Source organism: Arachis duranensis, chromosome 9, assembly GCF_000817695.3.
Source record: "Arachis duranensis cultivar V14167 chromosome 9, aradu.V14167.gnm2.J7QH, whole genome shotgun sequence".
Lineage (NCBI taxonomy): Eukaryota > Viridiplantae > Streptophyta > Magnoliopsida > Fabales > Fabaceae > Arachis > Arachis duranensis.
In genome coordinates this window covers 2,485,217-2,511,267 of record NC_029780.3, presented here as the reverse complement: position 1 = coordinate 2,511,267, position 26,051 = coordinate 2,485,217, and the positions used below count along the sequence as shown (strand labels likewise).

General features: G+C 32.7%; 3 protein-coding genes and 1 pseudogene across 6 annotated transcripts in view; 3 read left to right on the top strand and 1 right to left on the bottom strand.

The window, feature by feature from the left end:
- The window catches only part of LOC107464024 (F-box/kelch-repeat protein At3g23880), a 24,436-nt gene extending 15,237 nt beyond the window's left edge, over window positions 1-9,199 (bottom strand). The window contains exons 1-2 of one of the 4 annotated variants that reach the window (XM_021131174.2): window positions 8,985-9,199; window positions 7,421-8,934 (exon numbers count right to left, since the gene is read on the bottom strand). In XM_021131174.2, the coding sequence (XP_020986833.1) occupies window positions 7,604-8,905 (1,302 nt within the window). In that variant the 5' untranslated portion in view covers window positions 8,906-8,934; window positions 8,985-9,199 and the 3' untranslated portion in view covers window positions 7,421-7,603. Of the gene's footprint in view, window positions 1-7,420; window positions 8,935-8,984 lie in introns of those variants that run through there. The other 3 variants (XM_052254084.1, XM_016082922.3, XM_021131172.2) reach the window with 3 other exon arrangements.
- LOC127741664 (uncharacterized) lies at window positions 1,014-6,886 on the top strand (annotated as a pseudogene).
- A 2,011-nt stretch (window positions 9,200-11,210) lies between the features above and the next one.
- LOC107463894 (F-box/kelch-repeat protein At3g23880-like) lies at window positions 11,211-12,526 on the top strand. Its single transcript, XM_016082777.3, has one exon. It carries the CDS (start codon window positions 11,252-11,254, stop codon window positions 12,524-12,526), a length of 1,275 nt encoding a protein of 424 aa, XP_015938263.1. The 5' UTR covers window positions 11,211-11,251.
- Window positions 12,527-21,184: 8,658 nt separating this feature from the next.
- Window positions 21,185-22,576, top strand: LOC107463895 (F-box/kelch-repeat protein At3g23880-like). Its single transcript, XM_016082778.3, has one exon. The coding sequence runs from the start codon at window positions 21,226-21,228 to the stop codon at window positions 22,492-22,494; it is 1,269 nt and encodes a 422-aa protein (XP_015938264.2). The 5' UTR covers window positions 21,185-21,225; the 3' UTR covers window positions 22,495-22,576.
- Window positions 22,577-26,051: the final 3,475 nt, after the last annotated feature.

Here is a 26,051-nt window from a genome sequence, read left to right as displayed (position 1 = left end):
TAAATTTTAGATTGTTGTATTTAGGTTGTTATTTTTTACATTTTAAATTATTTTACTTAGATTGTTCTTTTTTATATTTTAACACTATTTTTTAAAAAAATCTTTTATTGATTTTTTTTAAATTGCAGCTACATAAATTCTTTTAAAGAAATTTAGAATTTTAAAAAAAATTTACGTGTTAATTATACTTTTATAAATTATAAATTATTCATAAATTCTTTTAAACAAATTTAGAGTTTTAAAAAAAAAATTTACGTGTTAATTATACTTTTATAAATTATAAATTATTATTTTCATAGGTTGTTATTTTCAAATTTTAAGTTTGGGTTGTTTTACTTAAGTTGTTATTTTTTTTAATTTTAAATTGTTTTATTTGTCTGGATTATTTTACTTAAGTTGTTATTTTTTAAATTTTAAATTATTTTATTTAAGTTGTTATTTTTTAAATTTTAGATTGTTGTACTTAGGTTGTTATTTTTTATATTTTAAATTATTTTACTTAGATTGTTCTTTTTTATATTTTAACACTATTTTTTAAAAAAACTTTTGCTGATTTTTTTTAAATTGTAGCTACATAAATTCTTTTAAAGAAATTTAGAGTTTGAAAAAAAATTTACGTGTTAATTATACTTCGGGTAGAGTTTTAAAATTATTATTTGTTTAGGTTGTTATTTTCAAATTTTAAGTTTGGGTTGTTTTCCTTAGTTTGTTATTTTTTAAATTTTAAATTAAAGTCAACCAAATTTAAGAAAATTTAGTTATGATGCAACTATAAAAGTATAAGTTATGAGAGATGTCTTTCATCATTGTTGTCTTAGTAAACAAACACTATACATGTACTCATGTGTACTCCCGTGTTTATGTTTTGATGGACATGTATACCAAAAATAAACGCTGCCATATGTGTACCTGTGTACTTTTTTTAATAATATAAAAAATTTGATAATAAAGATATATATTTTTAATTGGTTAAAAAATTTATTTATTTGATATTTTCAGGTATATATTGAAAGATGCAAGAAGTTCAAAGAGAAGCAAGATTGAAGAGAAAATTGATATTAAAAGACAAAGAAAATACAAAGCGGAGCACAATTGAAGGTAGATTTCATAAAAAAAACTAACAGGTCATGAGTATTTTGGTCGAATGAAAGCCCATAAAATACAATATTTTCTATATATTATTTAGCTATTGACAAGTAATAAATTATTAATTTACATTGTTTTCGTAATATGTTACTAAATTTGTTTATGAAAAAATTACAGGAAATTCCAGTGATGGTTCCAATGGTGTGCATTTTCAATCGGTGTCGTCAAACATTACAAATAGCATTAATACAGGTTAATTTTTGGATTATTTTTTTTAACTTACTTATGTGAATGTACATGTATTTTGATTTTCCTACTATTTATTCAATTATAATCTTTAATAGGAAATATGTTCAAAACTAATATCTCGAGTTATTTTATTAGATAATAACCCAACACCATATCGATCAAGGTCTCCAACTACTAATCTACACCAAAAAGAATGATGTTCCAATATTAGTGATATTAGTAATTCGGGTATCACACGTGAAGCATATGATAACCCATGTCATCAGACAAGTCAACAACAGCTTCAACAAACATCAAACAATATCGACCAGTTGCAAAGCCAGCGTATGTTAATATGTTTTTATTACTTAAAAATTAAACATTTAACTTTTCAATTGGTCTATTGAAAATAATCTTTGGTATCTGCTAAATAATTATTATAGATTCATTGGAGTACACAAATCGAATTAGATTGCAAAGGGATGCAAGACTGAATAGGAAGACTATGCTATTTCAAAAGAGACATGGTAAGATAAGCATGATAGATTATAATTATCACAAAGCTAAAATTTTACTTCTTTTATCTTTAATATAAATTCAAACATTTAACATATATTCATTTTTCTTTTTTTATAATATAAAGTACCTTATGTATTATTTCTAATGATTACAGGAGCAAGTACATCTAATTCAAATTTAGATACTAAAGATTTAGAAGTGTGCATAGCTGAAAAAGGAAGACACCTGAGACAAAGAAAAATATTCTTGAAGGAATTGGCTATAAATCTTTCAAAAATTTTTGAAGAAGTTGAGGATATTACTGAAAACACAACTATATTAGATGATTCTGTGCAAATTGAATACCCAGACATATTCGATGTTGCGGAGAATACAGGTAATCTAAGAAGTAGCAATATCAGCACTCTATTATTTACTATTGTTATGCTTTTTATAAACAAAAAAATATCGTTTAAATTACAGTCTTTGGTAATCTTTTATAAATATTATTTTTATACTTAACATGGTGAAAGAAAGGTATATTTTTATATAAAGTATTTGTTGCAAATATAACTGAAACATAATTTATTATTTTGGTGATTATTAGATGTGATAGATATTGGTGACCCAGAATTTTTTTGTCGGCATTGCGACGCCATGATGTGGTATGAGGAGAGATCAGAGAAGTCCAAAACATGATCCAATATTGAGTTCTCAATATGTTGTATGCGAGGGAAGGTACAACTGCCGTTTTTGCAACGTCCACCTTAGCTCTTGCAAGGTTTAATATCTGGAGTAGACCAGAGAAGCAAACACTTTAAGGATAATATAAGAACTTATAATAGCATGTTTTGCTTCACGTCCCTCGGAGGTAAAATAGAGACCTCCATCAATGATGGGACAGGTCCTCCCCAGTTCATTGTGAGTGGACAAAACTACCACAGAATTGGAAGCTTGGTGCCAATTGAGGGACAAAGACCAAAATTTGCGCAATTATATATTTATGATACAGAAAATGAGGTCTCAAACAGGATAGAGATTTTCAGGTTTGTATCATGCATTTCAAATTGATTAAAAATATATTCAGGTAGTTCGTACTTTGATTTTGGTTAATTATGAATACTAATATTTTTCAAATGATATTTTATACAGTTCAAGAACAACCAACAACAACATTGACCAGTCCTTAGTTCTAGACCTCAAGGACATGATCGATCAACATAATGTTCTTGCTCACACATTTAGGATAGTGAGAAACTACCTTAATCAAGGAGATATCGCAAATATAAGGCTACGGTTGTACCGGAAAAGATCAAAGGATGCGAGAGTCTACAATTTACCATCTTCTAACGAGGTCGCAGCTCTAATAGTAGGAGATTTTGATTCTGGAGATGCAGGGCGTGATATCATAGTTCAATTAAAGTCCGGACATATGCAAAGAATTCATGAGATACACACCGCATTTATTCCTCTTCAGTACCCTATGATGTTTCCTTACGGTGAAGATGGCTACCAAGAAGACATTCCTTTGCGAGAATCTCATAGGGCTAATGAAAATAGAAAGAGACAGCGTGTGAGTTTAAGGGAGTTCATAACATTTAGAATACAAGAGAGAAAGGTCGAGTATGCAACCATTGTCAATGGTGGAAGATTATTTCAGCAGTTCTTGGTTGATTACTTTTCTATGATTGAAGCACAAAGGTTGACCTACTATCGAAACAACCAAACCAAGGTGAGGAGTGATATATACAAAGGGATTCAAGATGCAGTTGTTAGGGGTGAGACACGTGCTTCCAAAGCAGGTAAACGTATCATCCTACCTGCGTCCTTCACTAGTGGCATGAGATACATGTTTAATAATTGTCAAGATGCTATGGCAATTTGTAAGAAATATGGATATCCAAACCTCTTCATCACAATGACATGTAACTCGAGTTGGCAAGAGATTGGCAGGGTTAACAATCCAAGGAATTTAAAGGTTGAAGACCGGCCGGATATATCGTGTAGAGTGTTCAAAATTAAGCTTGACATGATAATCTCGGATCTTAAGCAAGGAATTCCATTTGGAGTGCTAGATGCAGGTATTGCTCATCATCCGACCTTATTTTTAGAGAAATATTCATTTAGATTGTTATAAAATAAATGGCAAAATATTTTCTTACTTAGCATATTGTTGATTTTTTATTATCATCCTTAATTTATCAAAGCACATACATAAAATAGATAGTTTAAATATAACATATAACTTTTTTTTGTCTTTTTGGTATAAGGAATGTATACGGTGGAATTCCAAAAAAGAGGTCTACCACATGCTCACATTCTTTTATCGTTAAGTGGAGACCATAAGATAACAATGACAACTCAAATTGATCAGTTAATATCTTCAGAGTTGCCAGATCATGTTCGGCATCCAAAATTGTTTAGAGCTGTATCTACATATATGATTCATGGACCATGTGGTAGAGCATTCTCAAAATCTCCCTGCATGAAAGATGGGTACTGCATCAAATATTATCCCAAGACATTCAGTAGAACCACGGTTATCGATGATAGTGGATACCCATCATATAGAAGACGAGACACAGGGGCGGTTATTGAGAAGAAGGGAGTCCATATGGATAATAGGAATGTGGTTCCATACAATGCATATCTGCTGATGTCTTATCAAGCGCATGTTAATGTAGAGTACTGCAACAAGTCAAATTCTATCAAATATTTGTTTAAGTACGTGAATAAAGGTCTAGACAGGATAGCAGTTGGAGTTACAAAGGAAGCTTCCAGTGGAGAAGATGCTCAGGTTATTGATGAGATCAAACAATTTTATGATTGCAGATATTTGTCTGCATGTGAGGCTGTGTAGAGAACCTTAGCGTATGATATTCATCAAAGGTGGCCTTCAGTGATGAGATTAACCTTTCATTTGCCTGGAGAGCAAAATATCATCTTTAAAGATGATGACGATCTTGAAGAAATCGTGGAAGAAGAGGAAGAAAAATGTACGATGTTCTTAGCATGGATGGAGGCCAATAAAAATTTTGAAACAGGTCAAACTTTGACGTATGCTGAGTTTCCAAATCAATTTGTTTATGATAGAGAATCAAGGGAATGGCATCCACGCAAAAGAGGGTATTCTATCGGGAGGTTAAATTACGTTCCACCGGGTACAGGTGATATTTATTATATGAGAATTTTGTTAGCTGTTCAGAGAGGTTGCACAACATATGAGTCTATTAGGACAGTTAATGGAATTACATATTCTAACTTCCAAGATACTTGCTATTCCATGGGACTACTGTGCGATGATAGGGAATTCATTGCAGCTATTAATGAGATAGCTGAACTTGCATCTGGTGGTCAATTGAAAAAACTATTTGCGATGCTACTGATATCTAATAGCATTAGCAACCCAGAGCGTGTTTGGAATGCAACTTGGACATTATTAGCTGATGAAATACTATATGAAAGGAGAAAAGCTTTGAAAAATCAAGGTATTTTACTATGTCTTTTTTTTATATCAAGATTTTATTCTCTTATTATCTTTATTTTTATTAAGAATATTAATAGTTTTATTTTAGAATTACTTATTAAATATTTCATAAAACCACTATGTGTTTTTTCTAGGACTAAACATGACTGATGACGAATTGAAAAACCTCTGCCTTATTGAGATTGAGAAGATACTCAACAGCAATGCGAGATCTTTAAGAGACTATCAATCAATGTCATATCCTGAGATGTCTCATATTCGCCTTTTTCAGAATAAGCTAATAGAGGAGGAGTTAGCATATGATACAAATGAGTTGACTCATACAAACTTATATACATAACAAAAGATGACTCATGAGCAAAGGTTAGTATTTGATGAGATACTCAATGCTGTTGTTACAGACTCTGGTGGTTTTTACTTCGTTTATGGGCATGGTGGGTGTGGTAAGACATTCATTTGGAATGGACTTTCTTCTGCTATTCGGTCTAGAGGAAAAATTGTTTTAAATGTCGCATCCAGTGGAATTGCTTCTTTACTCCTACCTGGTGGCAGAACGGCTCATTCTAGATTTTCAATACCCATTACAATTACTGATGAATCTACTTGCAACATCAAGCATGGCAGTTTGAAGGCTGAGCTGCTCATCCAAAGTAGCTTAATAATTTGGGATGAAGCTCCAATGCTCAATAAAATGTGCTTTGAAGCACTTGATCGGACGCTCAGGGATCTTATGTCAGTTACCGATCAACATAAGACACATCAACCATTTGGTGGTAAGGTTGTTATTCTAGGAGGTGATTTCAGACAGATACATCCGGTGATTCCGAAAGGAAGTAGACACAATATATTGGCATCCGCTATTAACTCATCCCATCTGTGGTCATTTTGTAAGGTTCTGAAACTGCATACGAATATGAGGCTTCTAATGTCTTCTTCGGATCAAGATGAAGGTGAAATGAAGAGATTTGCTAATTGGATACTTGATGTTGGAAATGGAAATATTGGCTCTATTGTGAAAAGGAGTATTTGAGCTCTGACACAACATGTCAAGCTGATGAGAATGAAGATGTACAACAAGAGTGGTTCACACCAGAGTTCCTAAATGACATCAAATGTTCGGGACTACCCAATCACAAGTTGACTTTGAAGCCAGGAGTCGCTGTAATGCTACTGCGAAACATAGACCAGACTTCAGGTTTATACAACGGGACAAGATTAATAATTAACGAACTCGGCAGCAATGTAATTGGAGCGACGGTAGTGACCGGTAGAAATATTGGAGATAAAGTGTACATTCCAAGAATGAACTTGATCCCTTCAGATTCAGGATTGCCATTTAAGTTCCAACGGAGACAATTTTCATTGACAGTATGCTTTGCAATGATCATTAACAAGAGTCAGGGTCAATCATTATCACATGTAGGGCTTTATTTGCCAAAATCAATGTTCACCCATGGACAACTTTAAGTTGCTTTGTCAAGAGTTAAGAGTCGCAGTGGCCTCAGGGTTTTAATTCTAGACGAAGACGGCAGTCCAAAGTCATCAACAACAAATGTCGTGTTCAAAGAGTTTTTTAATAATATTTAGGTAAGAATAATATTATTTTTATTTTTATTTTAATAGCATGTTATGATTTATACTTTTGTACAAATATTTACTATAGATATAACTAATTTATCTATAACTCTGGTTTCAGATTTGAAATGAAATGTGTAACAAGGAGCACAACATCCTATGCCAATTGCTTTTCTAATGAAGTTAGTAAGATACTAGGTTATCGATCGATAAATTTTTATTAGCTTTTTATACAAAATTTAGTGTAAAATTAACATGCTATTGTTACAGTTATATATGTTCTTATTTTTTTCATGTCTCCCTCCTTATGATTTAAGAATATTATAAGTTTCAAACTCTTCTATTTATATTTTACTTTGAATAAAGATAAAACAACATATTTAACACGTTTATTATATAACGACGATGATAGTATTATACTAAATTTAAAAAAATATATGGTTAGAAAATATTATTTTTAATTTAACTTATCAAATTTAAATATAAGCCCGTGCATCGCACGGGTTTAACACTAGTACTCTAACTAAAGCAAAAGACAATTGGTATTCATTATATCGTTCAGTTAGATTCATAAGGAACCTAATTAAAAAACATTAAATCGAAGACACGGTCTATTAAAAAAAAAACAAAAACAAGGCACCACATTAATGATAATAAAGTTATGGATTCAAGAGACTGTGGGATATTCTTCCCCAAAAGGTAGCCAAAATGCAAACTATCTTGAAGAGATTATAGGGCTGGCTTAAACAACCGCATTTCAGATGAGCAACCTGGAAGACCAAAGTGCGAGGGTGAAACTAAGCTTTCATGATAGATGTGAAAGATCCTTGAGTATGAACCCCAAGACAAAGGACGGTGTTTGGTCATGCCATCACTGGAGCTGTCAATAATAGGAAAATTTATGCTGCCATCATTTAAGTTACATAAAACTAACTTGCAACTAGGAGATTTCGCCAGTAGAACATTATTTTCCAACATGTACAAAGGCTGTAATTCAGGATTTGTACGAGGATTAACGAGTAGCGGGTGGTGGGGGATTATTGGCAATTTAGTCCAAGATTGAGGAACTCCATAGTCCTTCATCAACCAGAGAGTCCAATGAGTTTTCTTAGTCTCATAACAAACAGCAAGACAACCCCTCAAGATACTCAAATGGGTAAATACAGGGAACGCATCACCTGACTTCCTTTTGGGAGCGGAAAACTGACTATAAGTCTCTTTCACCAAGTCAAGGGAAAGAACTGCCACAAAACTACCACGACAGTCGAGAAGAAGCCAATTAAGAGTGCCAGTGCCACTTACAAAAAGCCCTACCGAACCCCCCACAGAAGCCCTTTTATCGGGTAGTCTATATGGGAAATCCTGAATCGTTCTCCGTTTAGATTTTGGGCCGAATGTGAAAATTCTGGTGACAGATTCACCTGATCTCTTAATCGCAGACCCGAAAAGCTTATACTTGTCGTTCACATGATCATAACCGAATCCATAATAGTTGAAGAGACCACCAATTTTACGCGGCTGAGATGTGAATCCAGTGCAGGGGTTCCACAGGATGGCACGATCCTCAAGCTCTCCATCGTGCAAGCACAGCAATCCATTACAAGAGCCAATGATGCTACGCCAGCGTCGTCCCTCATAGGCAACTACTTTAGTCGGTTCATGGGGAGGGTTCTCGAGCACAGATCGGACGGAGAAAATTCCGATTGTGGGGTATGGGTAGTTTGTGCTATAGTAGGCAATACGCGGGTGGGTCAAGGCTGGATCCACCGCCATTGAACGTCGAAGGTGGTCCTTGGCAAATCGGGAACTGGAAATTAGGGTTCTCCATGAACTGCAGACGCTGTTCCCTAATCGAACAAGAGAACTTGCCGGAATCCTCAGCAGGATTTCCTCTATGAGCTCGTCCAGAAGGATAGGCGGTGGTTTTGTGGTGGTACAGCGGAGCAGTTCAGGCCACCCCTCGGTGGTTGTGACAACCTTCCCCTTCCTCGCAACAGTATCATCATCATCAGGAATGGAACCCCTCGTCATACATACGAGGAAAACAGTAAAATCCTTCTCTACAACAAAACCCACAAAAAAAAAAAGAAGAAGTAAAACAGAGGCTTACCTACAGGAAGACGATGGCGGACAGGAGGACCCGGAGACAGAGGAAACGAATAATCGGCGTGGGAGCTTCGGATGGAAACGAGAAAAACGGTGGTCGGCGGAGGACAAACGAGGAAGATGACGAGGGAAGGAGGCACGGCCGCACGGGGCTGCTCCAACTTCTTTGATGAAATTTTGTAGGTTCAGATACATGATTATTATAAGGGTTTCCCCGGAATCAGAAATTGATAGTTAGATACTTAAATCTAGTCCATATCGGCCCCATATCCAATTCAAGGGAATGTTTTGGTGGAAAAAGTATTTTTTGGATTTTGATGGACCAAATAAAAAGATATCATTTTAATGGCTAAGATGGTTCTCTTACAGTAATAGTTGAAATTTTTATATTTCACCTAAAATTTAATAAATTTGTAGACCGATTCAATCTAATTTGGTTCAGTTTGAGTTATAAAATCCGATTTATTTATTTTTTGATTAAATGAGTTATTTTTTTTTATTCTGGTTCTACGCTGTTATTTTTTTTTTTGAAGATCCATCATAAGTGTAAGTTTAGTATGTCACAAGGTAGCAGATGCTGAGTTGTAGGAAGATGGATCGAATTGATCGTGATGTGCTGTTTTTTGGACTAAATAAGTTATTTTTTTTGTTCCAGTTCAACGCTGTTACTTTTTTTTGAAGGTCCGCCATGGATGAAAAGTGCAAGTTTGGTGTGTCCCAGGGTAACAGATGCTGAATTGCAAAAAGATAGATCAGGTTGGTCATGGTGTGCTATTCTTTGGTTTTGAAGATGATGATTCAACGGCGGCGGCAATGGAAGGTCACCAGAATGTTCAGTGGTGTCAGGGAAAAGTAGTGGAGGATCGTCACGTGGTGGTGTCGGAGGAACACGCTTGGGTGTTCGTGGAATCTATGATGGATTCAATAACTCAGATGCGTCTGATTACTTGCTTTCGAATATGTACAACGCAGTGCACAAGGAGCTCAAGGGTTTGCTTTGGGATGATGGGGTTGATGGAAATTCTAATTTGGAAGTTAAAAATTCGATCTTGACAACTGGGAATGATAATAGCGATATTTGTGCTGGCTGAATTGATCAACATAATAATAATAATATGAATGATGAAGATGGGTCATCTTGTGCTGTAAATGGTGGTGGAGATTCTAATTTTGATGATCATGATTTGAAGAGAAAAAAGCGTGGTGGAAATGGAAGTGGAAACGGAAGTAGTTCTAAAAACAAGTACAGAGGCGTGGTGAAAATAATGAATGTTGGAGATAGTAAAGCTGTTCAGAAGGCTGAGTTTGATTATTGGAGATCTCCAATTAATATTCATCCCCAATCACTATCATTATCTATTTGTGAACTCACCCCAATATTTTTTATTAATTTATTTTATTATTTGGTCCATGAAGGACCAAAAAATACTTTTCCCACAAAAAAAAACTCCCCATTTGATACATATCATGCCAAATACTTTGAAGATGCTTCTAGTTATATTTGATATTTATTACTTTTCATAAATTATATATCTAAACAGGTAATATTCAATAATAATAAACCAAATAAATTTGGGTTTAAACTGATTTGTATTAATTTACTTAATTATTTAATTTTCATAATATCTTATTATAATTATATTATATCCATTTTACTATAGTCAAGTGATCATCAAAGATTTTGTACTTGGACATCATTATCTTGTTAAAAAAAAATTTAATAAAAAAATAAATTTTTTTATTTTTTAGTGTGTTTAACAAATTTTTAATAGTAAAAATAAAAGTATTAAAAAAATAAAAAATATCTTTTTTAAGAAACTGTAATTTATATCTTTTTTTTAAAAGATCTTTTTTTTTAAAAAAAATATTTTTCATATAATAAATAAATAAAAAATACTTTCATATTATTATATCTAATAAATAAAAAGATCTTTTTATACGAGATATCAAAACATAAAATTACGTTTACTTCTTCATAAAATCTTTTAAAAAAAGATAACTAAAAAAAATCTCGTTTTTTAAAGTTTACCAAACAAGTGTTTATCTTTGAATTAAATATCGACAATATCAACTTGATCAAATTGTTAAAGTAGATAAAATATATTTTTTCAATAAAAAAGGATTGGTTTTTTATTTATTTAGTGTATTTGAGGGGGAACTCTTCAACAGTTTCAACGTATAAAAGACACAAGGGAACTTTTCATGCGGCCACATTCTCCCTCCAAATTGTTTTCCGAATTGGTTGATGCTAGTAATCCTAAAATCCAACTCATGGAACGCATGAATAGTCCGCTTCACGACGATGATAATGATGATGAGAGGAAGGGGAAGGTCGTCACAACCACCGGGATGCCTGCCCTCATGGACGAGCTCATAGAGGAAATCCTGCTGAGGATTCCGGCGAGTTCTCTTGTGCGATTAAGGAACAGCGTCTGCAGTTCATGGAGAACCCTAATTTCCAGTTCCCAATTTGCCAAGGACCACCTTCGACGTTCAATGGCGGTGGATCCAGCCTTGACCCACCCGCGTATTGCCTATTATAGCTCAAGCTACTCATACCCCATCATCGGAATTTTCTCCGCCCGATCTGTGTTCGAGAACCCTCCCCGTGAACCGACTAAAGTAGTTGCCTACGAGGGACGACGCTGCCGTAGCATCATTGGCTCTTGTAATGGATTGCTGTGCTTGCACGACGATGAGCTTGAGGGTCGTGCCATGTTGTGGAACCCCTGCACTGGATTCACATCTCTGCCGCTTAAAATTGGTGGTCTCTTCAACTATTGTGGATTCGGTTATGATCATGTGAACGACAAGTATAAGCTTTTCGGGACTGTGATTAAGAAATCAGGTGAATTTGTCACCAGAATTTTCACATTCGGCCCAAAATCTAAATGGAGAACAATTCAGGATTTCCCTAATAGACTACATCACCCCGATAACAAGGCTTCTGTGGTGGGTTGGACAGGGCGTTTTGTAAGTGGCACTGGCACCCTTAATTGGCTTCTTTGCAGCGGTCTTGATAGTTTTGTGGCAGTTCTTTCCGTTGACTTGGTGAAAGAGACTTATAGTCAGTTTTCCGCTCCCAGTAGGGATTCAGATGATGATCGCAGTGTGTTTCCCCGATTGTTTATCTTGGGGGGTTGTCTTGCTGTTTGTTGTGAGACTAAGAAAACTCATTGGACTCTCTGGTTGTTGAAGGACTATGGAGTTCCTCAATCTTGGACTAAATTGGCAATAATCCGCAAGCACCCGCCACTCATTAATTATTGTTTAAATGATGTATTACGGCCTATGTACATGTTGAAAAGTGATGTTCTACTAGCGAAATCTCCTAGTGGCATTTTAATTTTATGTAACGTAAAGGATGGCAGCATATCTGTTCCTAATATTGACAGCTCTAGTGATGGCATGACCAAACATCCTCCTTTGTATCGGGGCTCAGGCTCAAGGATCTTTCATGTCTATCATGAAAGCTTAGTTTCACCCTCTCACTTTGGTCTTCCAAGTTGCTCATCTGAAATGCGGTTATTTAAGCCAAGCCTATAATCTCTTGAGGATAGTTTGCATTTTGGCTACTTTTGGTTAAGAATATCCTACCGTCTCTTGAATCCATAACTTCATTATCATTAATGTGGTGCCTTGTTTTTTGTTTTTTTTTTGAATAATGTTTCATTAATCAAGTTCAACTAAATTGGTCTATCATAATAAGATTTAGTTATATCTAGCATTATTTCAAGTCTTATTATTTAATTTAATTGGACTTAATTCATAAAAAGACTTTGATGTGTAACATTATTCTTTTATTTATAGACTCTGTCTTCGATTTAATCCTTTTTAATTAGGTTCCTTTTGAATCTAACTAAACAATAACTATTTAATATTTATCATCATGATATGCTATATAATTTCTGTTTGGTATCAATTCGATTTTACAAAACTCTCGGTGTAATATCTGAAAAGGTTCAGGTGCAAGTGTTATGTAATACCATATTTAACATGGGAATATGTCAACTATATTGATATTATTTATGAAATAAACGTTTTCGTTATAACTAATAGAAATATAAGAACGATTCAATCAATAGTAATCTTATGTGGCCTTCTTAAGATGGTGAAAACAAAACAAAACCCTGTTCATATAACAATTTGATCAAGAGTTTTAGTTTGTCTATATATGCTGTGCTCTGTAGTGTTTAAGAGATATTTAGAATGAAAATAAGTTTAAATCCTAGAAGAGATTGTGACTGTTTCTAAGGAATTTTTCAACCTAATAGTTGTTCCATGAGGCAGCATATAGTTTAAGTTTTTCAAAGAGTTAGCAAACTAAAGCAGGAATCGATGCTAATAACAGGAGAACAATTAAAATTTTAGTTTTACTAGGTTGCATTATTGCATATATACTTTTTAGTTGATATAATTGGCATCAATCTGGTGACTTAGATATCAGGATGCAGCTCAAGGTACGCTAAAGTTTGCACATATAACAAAAAGTTCCAAACGGTGTTATAGAAATCGAGATCATCACTACATTCAGGTCCAATTTGGATAAACAACTTAATTAAATTACTTTTGAAAAAATAGCTTAAACAATAAATGTTTATATTAAAAGTAACTTATAAATAAATTATTTTGTGTTTGGTTTTTTAGTTCTAAAAGTACTTATTTTAAAAAAAATGATAAAAAAACTTTTTATTATGAGAGAAGTCATTTTTTTTAACTTCTCCTTAAGCACTAAATAACTTTTTAGAAAGTTACAATTTTATTTTAAAAATTATACCAGACATTAAGAGCCCGTTTGGGAAGTGCCAAAAGCTAATTTTTTTTTTACTTTTGAATTATGAAAAGTTATGAAATGCTACATTTTTTCATAAGTTAAAAATTAAAAAAAATCACTTATAAACCTAGCCAAGCGACCTTATTTTCTCACATTATAGATTGCCTAATTATATGATATGCTCAGTGTATTAGTTGTTACCTTTAGGGATAGTTGGTCTCATCCTGTTCAATTCAAATCACATTGATCTCTTTATTCCTGTTGAATTCAAATAACATTGATTTCTTTATTCCTGTTCAAGAGAAATCTTAGACTTGACAATAAGATAAAAGCAATTATATCATGTATCATATTATGCAATTTAGATTGACATGGTGCATATTATATTGGTTAGGAAGAATTTGAAGACGAATTAGTTCCCGTTTCATATTATTAATACTACAAGAAAAAGTGTTTTTTTCGATGCCAAAAATCGATGGCTATTTCTACTGTCGATATTGTCAAAAAAATAATTAAAAATAAAATATTAAAATCGACAGCCAATTCGTCGATATTTTTATGATGCATTAATTTTTTTCTATTATTGTCACATTATCGACGCACCAGAAGTCGAAAATACTTTTATTTTAAAATCGACGAATATGACGTCTATTTTATTATTTAAAATATCGATAATGATGCCGTCGATAAATTTTAACGGTCTAGATCACTTTTTAAAATGGAATAAACGATGTAGATTTAATGTATAAAATAAACAGTATAGGTGTTGCTTTTTTATAAATTAAAATCGACAAATATGGCGTCTATTTTATTATTTAAAATATCGACAATGTTGTCGTCGATAAATTTTAACGGGTTAGATCGCTTTCTAAAATGGAATAACAGTGTAGATTTAGTGTATAAAATAGACGCTATAGGTGTTATTTTTTTATAAATTAAAATCGACAAATATGCCGTCGATTTTAATCACCAAAAACACATTTACCTGCGTCCATCTCCCGCGTCCAAAGTTCAAAAACGCAATTTTCCCAAAATCTCTCGTTCAACCTTGTTTCGCACCACCTCCTTCTTCCGCACTACCTCCTCTTTCTCCTTCTGCCGAAACTTCCACGGCAGGTTGTGCCCTCGCTGGTGCAGCTGCAGGTTCTGATCCCTCTGGTCTACTACTAGAAAGGACATGAGCAAACATTAGTTATTTACTAATTCTAAAATTCTAAGTTTGCTAATTCTGAATGGTGTGCTAGTCTTATTCCTTAGTTTAGTCAAATATCTTGAGTTTCATTAAAAATTTCATGCTTTGAGTGAACTTTTTTCCTCAAAAGAGTTGTATATTTTGTTTTTGTTTATACTAAGGTAAGCAACCATAATTAAAGTATTTGTTTAATCTCTTTATTTGAAGATATTGAATTCAAAGCTTATGCTTCTGTTCTAATAAATTGCTTAGTACATGACTTTAAGTCATCATTAATTTTATTTAATATATAATTTATCTATGATCATTATTGTATAATTTATCTTTGTAAATATATAATTTTAATATGTTTTGGTCGTTGTTATTGTAGGCAAACAACATTGATGAGACAGAGATTTATGTCTTGGGAGGCAGAAGTGGTGAAATAAGTATTTTGTTGTCCAGAAACTTCATAGAGACACACTCAATTCTGCAGGGTTCAACAAGCAAAAACATCACAAATTTTATTGTACAAAAACCAATAACAAAGTAATAACCCATGTTATACCTGCCAATAATGTTTCAACCACTGATCTTCCAAGTTATTATTTATACTTGTAGAATTTTTTTTTATGACTATACTTGTAGAATATATAATATAATAATGTGTGACATCATTTTCTTTAAAAAAAAATAAAAAAGAAACTTGTTGTATATAGCTCAATTTTATTCGATACCAATTGTTATATATAATAATTCCTTCTTCTTCTTTTATTTATTTATTTATTTTTTGTTAATAGTTTCTAAATGGCAAAGTTCGGCTGCTATTACAACAATAGTTACTGAAGAGTAATCTTTAGACGCTGCTAGCACTGTGAGACTGGTACATATTATGTAACCATTATTATTTTATATTTAATACCTTACTTTTTTCCATTTGGCAGAAAGAAATCCAACATATTTTGCTATATATAAGCATAATTTCTATTACTAATTAGTGATTATAGTGTTTTTTTTATTATATTATTCGGATTTATTATTATTATTATTATTATTATTATTATTATTATTATTATTATTATTATTATTATCTACTTTAAATTAAAATAGACAAAAAAAATAGACAAAGAATTTGTCGATATTTAAATAATAAAATCGATGGCAACTATGTCGATTTTATTGGATCAAATATCGACGTCATGACCGTTGATTTTAGTAAGCATATTATAGACAAAAATCGATGGAAACTGTGTCGGTTTTATTGGATCAAATATCGACATCCGCTTTGTCGATTTTAGTAAGCATATTATCGACGAAAATGTTGTCAATTTTATTGAATCAAATATTGACGGAAATGGCGTCGATTTTATATAATGATATCGACGACGATGCTGTCGATTTTAGTAAGAATGTAAAATCCTCAAACTCATATTACAGACAGAAGAACTGTCGATTTTATTAAATTATTATCGACGGCTAGGCAAGCCGTCGATTTATTAGCATTTTGAAAAATCGACAAGCTTAATAATAACCATCTCCGCCGTTCATTTTGCCGTCGAATTTTAATATTATCGACGGCTTAGCCGTCGATTTTAACGATGTTTCTTGTAGTGTAACAAACCAATGATGTTTTCTAAATTTAAAACAAAATAATATTCTCTTCATCAGATTATAGGAGATGATAATTTTATTATTATCATTATTATTATTATTGATTTAGTCACTACAATTCAGCGACTACAAGTTATAATTTGAAGATTAGGTAAAAAGAACGTTAGAGTTTTCATGACTTATAAATTACCAACACATAATTCTATCGTTATATCTATAACTCGGCCGTTACAATTTGGTCCATTCTATATTACTCGGTAATTGCAACCTATTACTCATAAAATAAGTCTTAATCCATTACCTATAACTCAGCCAATGAAATCTATACCTCGACCCAAAGAAGTTATAACTCTGCCTATAACTCAAAAACATGATAACTCTCAGCAGAACGACATGATGACTTCATCACACGTCATCACCAACAACTCAATGAAATAGTCAAAACAGATGACGAGAATATCACGGTAACCACATTGTGGTTCTCACCACAACCGTAGTTTATGATTCGCTAACCGAGTATATTTAGAAGGCTTAGTCTCTATTCAGTCTATATAAGGTAACATTAGATCAATGTAAAGGAAATCTAAAAACCTAATACTTGGCAAAGCGGGCCGGCCCGCCCCAAACTGCCCCGCTCCGCCAACTAAAATGGGTTCAAAATGCTAGTCTGCCCCGCTTTATGGCAGATTGGCGGGTAGGCGGGCTAGCCCGCTTGAATCTTTTTTTTTTTGAAAAATAAAATTCATTAAAATTAACAAAAAAATAAAATACAAATAAAAAATAGTCAAATTATAATATAATTTTTTTTACTATTTTTTTAATTTTTAACTTCAATAAAATTGTTTAAAATAATATTTGTCAATAAAATCATCTTTATTTTAAAAAATAGGTCACATAATTTGAGCATATATACGAAATTATAAAATAAAATAAATAAAGTTAATAACTAAAAGAAGAATAAAATCAAAAAATGAAAAAAAATATTTAAAAATTCTATAATTATTAATTTTATAATAGTAACCACTCTTTTATTTAATAAAAAAAGAAAAATAAAAAGCTTCGGCCCCGTTTTGCCACCCCTACTTACATAAGTCATTCTCACTCTCTTCTTTGAAATATTTCTAACTTGAGCGTCGGAGTACCATTTGCAGGTACCCATCTTGTCTGGTGTTCTTTGGAGTCCGGCGTATAACTCATACATGGAGAAGACAGGACGACATCTCCCATTTTGCGACGAGCTATACCTCAAACAGATCCTGTAACAACAAAAACATTTGGAACCGATCATGAGACCGATCTTAATGTTGCTCCACATTTTTTTTCCACTGATTATTTTTCTTTTTTGTAGGATCTCGACCATGGTTGATGAGAAAAATCCACCTCCTCCTCCACCAATTCAAGCCGAGTTAATAGCTAAGAACGGTACTGTTGAGGCCGAGGTCCAGAGGATAACCGAGTTGTTAACACAACAGCAAAAGAATTAAAATAGCAAGAAAGATCGCAAGGATGCTCATAATGATGACGAACATGTGTCAGGAACTCGTATTCTGGTAGATGTTACAACTTCAAAGACACTGAAAAGACGTACAAACCCTTTTTATGAGAAAATCATGAAGTTTCATATGCAAAGAACTTCACCCTACCAACCACTCTAAAGCCATATGAAGGGATTTGGGACATGAACATATATATCACTAAGTTCCACTCAATGATATTTTTAATGGTGATTCTGATCCAATATTATGTCATTCTTTTTCCACATTTTTAAATGGTGTTGCTTTACTCTAGTTTTCATCTTTACCTACAGGCTTTATCTCTACTTTTAAGGAACTAGTCGACCTCTTCACCAACAATTTTGCAACATTCAAGATATATGTCCATGATTCCGACTACCTTAGCACAATCAAACAAGGTCAATAAGAAAGTCTTCGTGACTACATGATGAGGTTCAATAAAATAGCAATGAAAATTTCCAACCTTAACCCTCATGTCCACCTCTATGCCTTTAAGAGTGGTCTTTGCCCTGACAAGTTTCACAAGACTATTGTTGTCTCCAAGCCGAAGACTTTAGCAGAATTATGAGAAAAAGCAGTTGGACAGATGAAAATAGAAGAATTTAGACAAATTCGACGAGTAAATAAACCAACTCAATTAAAAGAGGATGACCAGAAGGACCTTTTCGAATCAGCAACGTGATTGGCAAGGGATTTATACATTTCAAACATTACTAGACAAAGAACTATCTAGTACTTGGAACACAACTTCTCTAAAACTATACCACAACTAAGTTATAATTCAGGAATCAAATATGTGCTCTTTTTTCCAATCACAAAAATTATTTTCACATTGGGTTTTACTTGGAGGGTTTTAACGGAAAAGTTTATCCTATACCTTCTATATTAAAAGGGTAATCCTCAATAAACAATACATTAGGTTTAACTTCATTATTCTTTATTTTTATTCATGCTTTTAGTTCGACTACTGCTTTTTTCTACACTTCCCATCTAGCAATGAAAAAAAAAGGAGAAAAGGGGGAACAAGAACAAGCAAATTAAGAGCATATCTTTTAGTCCTTCCCTGACTTGAGCGTCGGAGTGTTTTCTGTAGGAATCTTGACATTCGGAGCTATAAAAGAAGTAAAGACGGATTGGTGATGCCAAGAAATCTAGTGCCCAACGAACCCGAGCTATACATTGGCAAAATCCCTTGTCCACATAGAAGTCATAATCAGTCAAAGCATACCGACCCTGTAAGTCAGCGTTAGTCCAACAAACAATCACCTATAAGCTCATTCAAAAATATACTTATATAAGCAACACCTTTCTTAATGACAAGTTTGTCCAATTTTATTTTTAAGATTATCAAGTTGAGCTTGGGGGCTAATCCTTATATCTCTGAATTATAACACAAACGCATTTCTTTTATATCCTGCCGAGTTATAACTTGATATTCATAACAACTCAACTTGCTTCTCTAAAAAATAAACAGGTTAAGCTTGAGGGTTGTGATTTAGTCACTATAACTCGGCAGCTACAAGCTATAATTTGGAGATTAGGTCAAAAGAATGTTACGATTTCTATGACTCATAAATTACCAATACATAACTCAATCATTATATGTATAACTCAGTGAGAGGGTGCATAGAGTGCAATAAAAGAGGGCGCGTAGAGCGCAATAAGAGAGAGCGCGTAGAGCGCGATAAGAATGAGGGCGCATAGAGCGCGATAAAAGTGCAGATGGAACTGCTAAAACAGATGCAGATTGAATTTGCTGAAATAAAATGTAGAAATGACTGTTGAAACAGAATGCAGGACTGCTGAAACAGAATGCAGACAAAACGCTCGGAAGAAGGTGCAGATGAAACTGCCGGAAGAAGGCGCAGACAAACCATAGTGACTATTCCATAAATGATAGTTATTTCCTGTTAGAACAGATGTAATCAAGACTGATGTTGGATTTTTACTTGGATGGATGTAATAGAGATTGGTTGCTGAGCTAAATTGAAAGATTGATTATTCATCGTGGAGGAGGAGGTTGACAAAGAAGTAGGGTGATTTCTCTTATGATCCTCTTCAAGAAAGATACCAAGGCTCTGATACTATGATAAAATTGTGAAAGAATAGGAAAAGTAAAGAAAAGAACTTTTATTGATTATTGATTGATTGAATTGTATTAACTATGAAGGTAAAACTAAGTATATATAGAGCATTGTCCTATGAAAGATAAAAGCAAATAAAGATAAGATAAGAACAATTAAAGATATGATAAAGAAAAGATAAGATAAGATAATAAAGACTAAAATTGTAATTGAATTTATGTATTCTGTTAGGTTGAATTTGTAGGCCACGAGACTTCTTTATTATTGTCATGGGCTAAAGTGGAATAGTAGTTTAATATTCAATATTGGTATAATTGATGAGTCACATAATTTAGCTAATTCACTCATGAGCATGTATGACTCAAAAATTACTTTATCACAGGTATGCTCGTCAATTTTGATCTCTCACTTGTCCATCTACTTCTCGCTTTCTAATATATTCAAATTTCAAGATGGATTTAACTTAAAAATTATTTAACTATTTATCTTCTTTTTTTTTCAAAAAAGAATTTTAAATAATTTATTTTTATTGTTAATTTATTTCTTAATTAATTATTTACTTAATTATTTAATTTTCATAATATCTCATTACAATTATATTCCATCAATTTTACTATAATCAAGTGATCATCAAAGATTTTATCTTTGAATTAAATAAAGACAATATCAACTTGATCAAATTGTTAAAGTATATAAAATATATTTTTTCAATAAAGAAAGATTTGTTTTTTATTATTTAGTGTATTTGATAAGTTGTAATGATAACAATAAAAATATTAACAAAATAATTTAAAAATATTATAAGTTTTTAAAAAGATTTTTTTTTAAAAATCCTAAAGTAATAAATAAAAGATATTTTATGTTATTGTATTTAAATATAATTATACATTAAAAATATTTTTATATGATATTTAAATATTAAATTGTTTTAAATTTATTAAAAAATATTTAAAAAAATCTTTTCTACTAGTAGGGGAACTCTTCAACAGTTTCAACGTATAAAAGACACAAGGGAACTTTTCATGCGGCCACATTATCCTTCCAAATTGTTTTCCGAATTGGTTGATGCTAGTAATCCTAAAATCCAACTCATGGAACGCATGAATAGTCCGCTTCACGACGATGATAATGATGATGAGAGGAAGGGGAAGGTCGTCACAACCACCGGGATGCCTGCCCTCATGGACGAGCTCATAGAGGAAATCCTGCTGAGGATTCCGGCGAGTTCTCTTGTGCGATTAAGGAACAGCGTCTGCAGTTCATGGAGAACCCTAATTTCCAGTTCCCAATTTGCCCAGGACCACCTTCGACGTTCAATGGCGGTGGATCTAGCCTTGACCCACCTGCGTATTGCCTATTATAGCTACTCAAACCCCATCATCGGAATTTTCTCCGCCCGATCTGTGTTCGAGAACCCTCCCCGTGAACCGACTAAAGTAGTCCCCTACGAGGGACGACGCTGCCGTAGCATCATTGGCTCTTGTAATGGATTGCTGTGCTTGCTCGACGATGAGCTTGAAGATCGTGCCATCCTGTGGAACCCCTGCACTGGACTCACATCTCAGCCGCTTAAAATTGATGGTATCTTCCACTATTGTGGATTCGGTTATGATCATGTGAACGACAAGTATAAGCTTCTCGGGATTGTGATTAAGAAATCAGGTGAATCTGTCACCAGAATTTTCACATTCGGCCCAAAATCTAACTGGAGAACAATTCAGGATTTCCCATATAGACTACATGACCGCGATAACAAGGCTTCTGTGGTGGGTCGGACAGGGCGTTTTGTAAGTGGCACTGGCACTCTTAATTGGCTTCTTCGCGGCCGTCGTAGTAGTTTTGTGGCAGTTCTTTCCGTTGACTTGGTGAAAGAGACTTATAGTCAGTTTTCCGCTCCCAGTAGGGATTCAGATGATAATCACAGTGTGTTTCCCCGATTGGATATCTTGGGGGGTTGTCTTGCTGTTTGTTGTGAGACTAAGAAAACTCATTGGACTCTCTGGTTGATGAAGGAGTATGGAGTTCCTCAATCTTGGACTAAGTTGGCAATAATCGGCCACCACCCGCTACTCATTAATTCTCGTTTAAATTATGTACTACGGCCTATGTACATGTTGAAAAATGATGTTCTACTGGCGAAATCTCCTAGTGGCAAGTTAGTTTTATGCAACATAAATGATGGCAGCATATATTTTCCTAATATTGACAGCTCCAGTGATGGCATGACCAAACACCGTCCTTTATCTCGGGGTGTAGGCTCAAGGATCTTTCACATCTATCATGAAAGTTTAGTTTCACCCTCGCACTTTGGTCTTCCAAGTTGCTCATCTGAAATGCGGTTATTTAAGCCAACCCTATAATCTCTTGAGGATATTTTGCATTTTGGCTACCTTTTGGGGAAGAGTATCCTACACAGTCTCTTGAATCCATAAGTTCATTATCATTAATGTGGTGCCTTTTTTTTTTGGAATATTGTTTCATTAATCAAGTTTAACTAAAAGTTGGTCTAACATAATAAAATTTAGTTATATCTAACATTCTTCCAAATCATATTTAATTTGATTAGACTTGATTCATAAAAAAAATTTAATGTGTAACATTACTCTTTTATTTATAGATTGTGTCTTCGATTTAATATTTTTTCATTAAGTTCCTTTTGAATCTAACTAAATCATACAAATATGAATACCAATCGTTCTATGCTTTGTTAGAATATGTATTTATTATGATATGCTATATAATTTATGTTTTGTGTCAATTCGATTTTACAAAACTGCCAGTGTAATATCTGAAAAGTTCAGGTGCAAGTGTTAAGTAACACCATATTTAAGTGGGAATATGTCAACTATATTGATATTATTTATCAAATAAACCTTTTCGTTATAATTAATTCAAATATAACAACGATACCATCAATAGTAATCTAATGTGGCCTTCTTAAGATGGTGAAAACAAAACAAAACCATGTTCATATAACAAGTTGATCAAGAGTTTTAATTTGTCTATATATGCTGTGCTCTGTAGTATTTAAGAGATATTTAGAATGAAAATAAGTTTAAATCCTAGAAGAGATTGTGACTGTTTCTAAGGAATTTTTCAACCTAATAGTTGTTCCATGAGGCAGCATATAGTTTAAGTTTTTCAAAGAGTTAGCAAACTAAAGCAGGAATCGATGCTAATAACAGGAGAACAATTAAAATTTAAGTTTTACTAGGTTGCATTATTGCATATATACTTTTTAGTTGATATAATTGGTATCAATCTGGTGACTTAGATATAATTTGTCTATATATGCTGTGCTCTGTAGTATTTAAGAGATATTTAGAATGAAAATAAGTTTAAATCCTAGAAGAGATTGTGACTGTTTCTAAGGAATTTTTCAACCTAATAGTTGTTCCATGAGGCAGCATATAGTTTAAGTTTTTCAAAGAGTTAGCAAACTAAAGCAGGAATCGATGCTAATAACAGGAAAACAATTAAAATTTAAGTTTTACTAGGTTGCATTATTGCATATATACTTTTTAGGGCAATTTACTCAAATAAATAAAATGGGTGAAAGCTTTACCCAAATATACAAAACAGAATTCTATTACATGTATGTGCATTTTGTCATTTATATGTAATTCGTGGGAAGTAACCACGGTTTCACATTTGAACATAAACCGTGGTAGCTAGCAACGGATTATGAAAGGTGGTTTTGTGAACGTAAACCGTGGCAGGTTGCAACGGATTACGAAGGAAAAAATTAATGCACCTCCCACAGTTTATGAAGAGGGCGGTTTAAACGTAAACCCTTGTAGGTTACCACGATTTACGTGTTCAAATGCTATAAATACATAATCTGCTGAAGTTCCAATAATAATTATTGATATTCATCCAATATGTTTTCTTTTTTTGTATCTTATTAAAAAATAAAAAATTTTACTCCAAATTATTGTGTAGTTAGTGTTTGCTGTTTTATTGTGTATGATATGGTAGATACAAAAAAAATAAATGTGAAATGTGTGTCAATGTATATTTTGTTGCTTCTTTTTATTTTTTTTACTTCTATTAAAATTTCTTTCTCTTTTATTGGAGTCAAGAACTTGCTATAACTAACTATAAAAATAATAGCAACTCTATAAAAATAAAATCACATAGAAAAAAATAAAATTAAAACTGAGATTTTATACTGCATACAATATTAAATACAAATTTAATAATTAAAATAGAGCAGTAAGAAAAAACTGGAAGGAATATATATTGTTCTTGCTGAGTTTAGCCGGTGTATAGCTCGTCCGTCGATGAATGTCTTCAAGCTTCTCGTCGGGATGAGTTATACGTCGGCAAAGAGAGAACAAGGGGGTGGGTACCTGCAAAAGACACTCCGACGCTCAAGTCAGTAAGTGTTTAAGAGGTATATAATAATTCTATGAATATAGAATGTATTCTGTATTATTGAGATTAGATATAAAAGGTTCTTTTTATAGGCATAAAATTGATGAATAGAATTGATGTTATGACCGTTTGGTCATTAAGATAGAAATGATGGTCATTAAGTCGGTAATGAAGGTGTCAGTTACAAGCAAAAGAATGAATGATAGTTAACGCCGAGTTATAACTCATAATGCATAATAAAGACTGAGTTATAAGGTGACGGATCACAGCGCCCAAGCTTTGTCCGCCGATCATATGATCCAGGCTAAGCTTAGAAAATAAAATGAGTTATAACTCGGTTAAAAGATGAGTGAATAATGATATGGTGAGCCCCCAAGCTTAGTCGGGTTATTATGTCGGCACTTATTCAAAAAATAATTGAGTGATAAGAGTCATTCAATCAAGATAGTTGTGTGGGGGATACTTTTCCGCTTAAAAATAATTTTAGCATTTGATTGTATATGAACTGAAAAGTTCAGAGATAGATATCCATTGATGGAATCGATTGGATGATTCGAGGATATAATGGTTAATTGTCTTGGGAATTTTCCAGCCCACAACAACTTATTGATAAATTTCTCGCTCAAAGCAATTAGTTATTGAATATTTACAATTTATAGTGAAGGTTTGACATGAATAAGATAAATTGAGAAAATGAATAGGTATAAAGTCGTAACATATATTGAGTAATATATATTGTAAAAGTAAAATAGTTCAAAGTAAAAAAAATATACCTTAAAGTTGATAATTATAGAGAAAAAGACAACATATATGAATGTCATACATGCCAAATGTGAATATCTGAATTTTGTTTTGTATGACATGCTTTAATTTGATAATAAAGCAGTAAGATAACAGTTATTGATGAATTATACATTTGGTATAATGTTTCTAGCAGTTACAGTATGACGAGGGATATTCCTCGTGTAATAATAGTAAATTGCCTGTTTAATTTTTTACATTAAACAAATAGTAACATAAAATTTAATAGTATAAAATGAATAGTGTAACAATTATATACAGTTGATATATAATTAATTTTTGATGGAATCCAATTTTAATATTTAAACTCATCATTACTGTCATTTAATTGTATAAATGAAATCATTAAGCAGTAAGAATATAATACATAAGAAATAAAAATGCAATTGACATGGTTGTTATATGTCATTATTGTATAGAATATATATTGAGTTTTGAATATAACTAATAAGAAATCAGTAAGTATTAGTTACTCAAAATATAAATGTAAAAGTATGTTGAATAAAATATATAATTTTACTTGTGTAAATAGAGAACTTTGAAAAAAAATAAGCAAATTTGATAAGTGAATTTGTGCTCGGATTGATTGAAAACCGAGTTCGTTTCGGGTTGATTGAAAGCCGAGTTTATTCTCGGATTGGTTCATTAATCGATTATGAGATGTGAAATATTATGATACGTAAAAATGAAGCAATTTGAATGGATAAAGTATATACTTTATAAAAAGTTACGATAGATT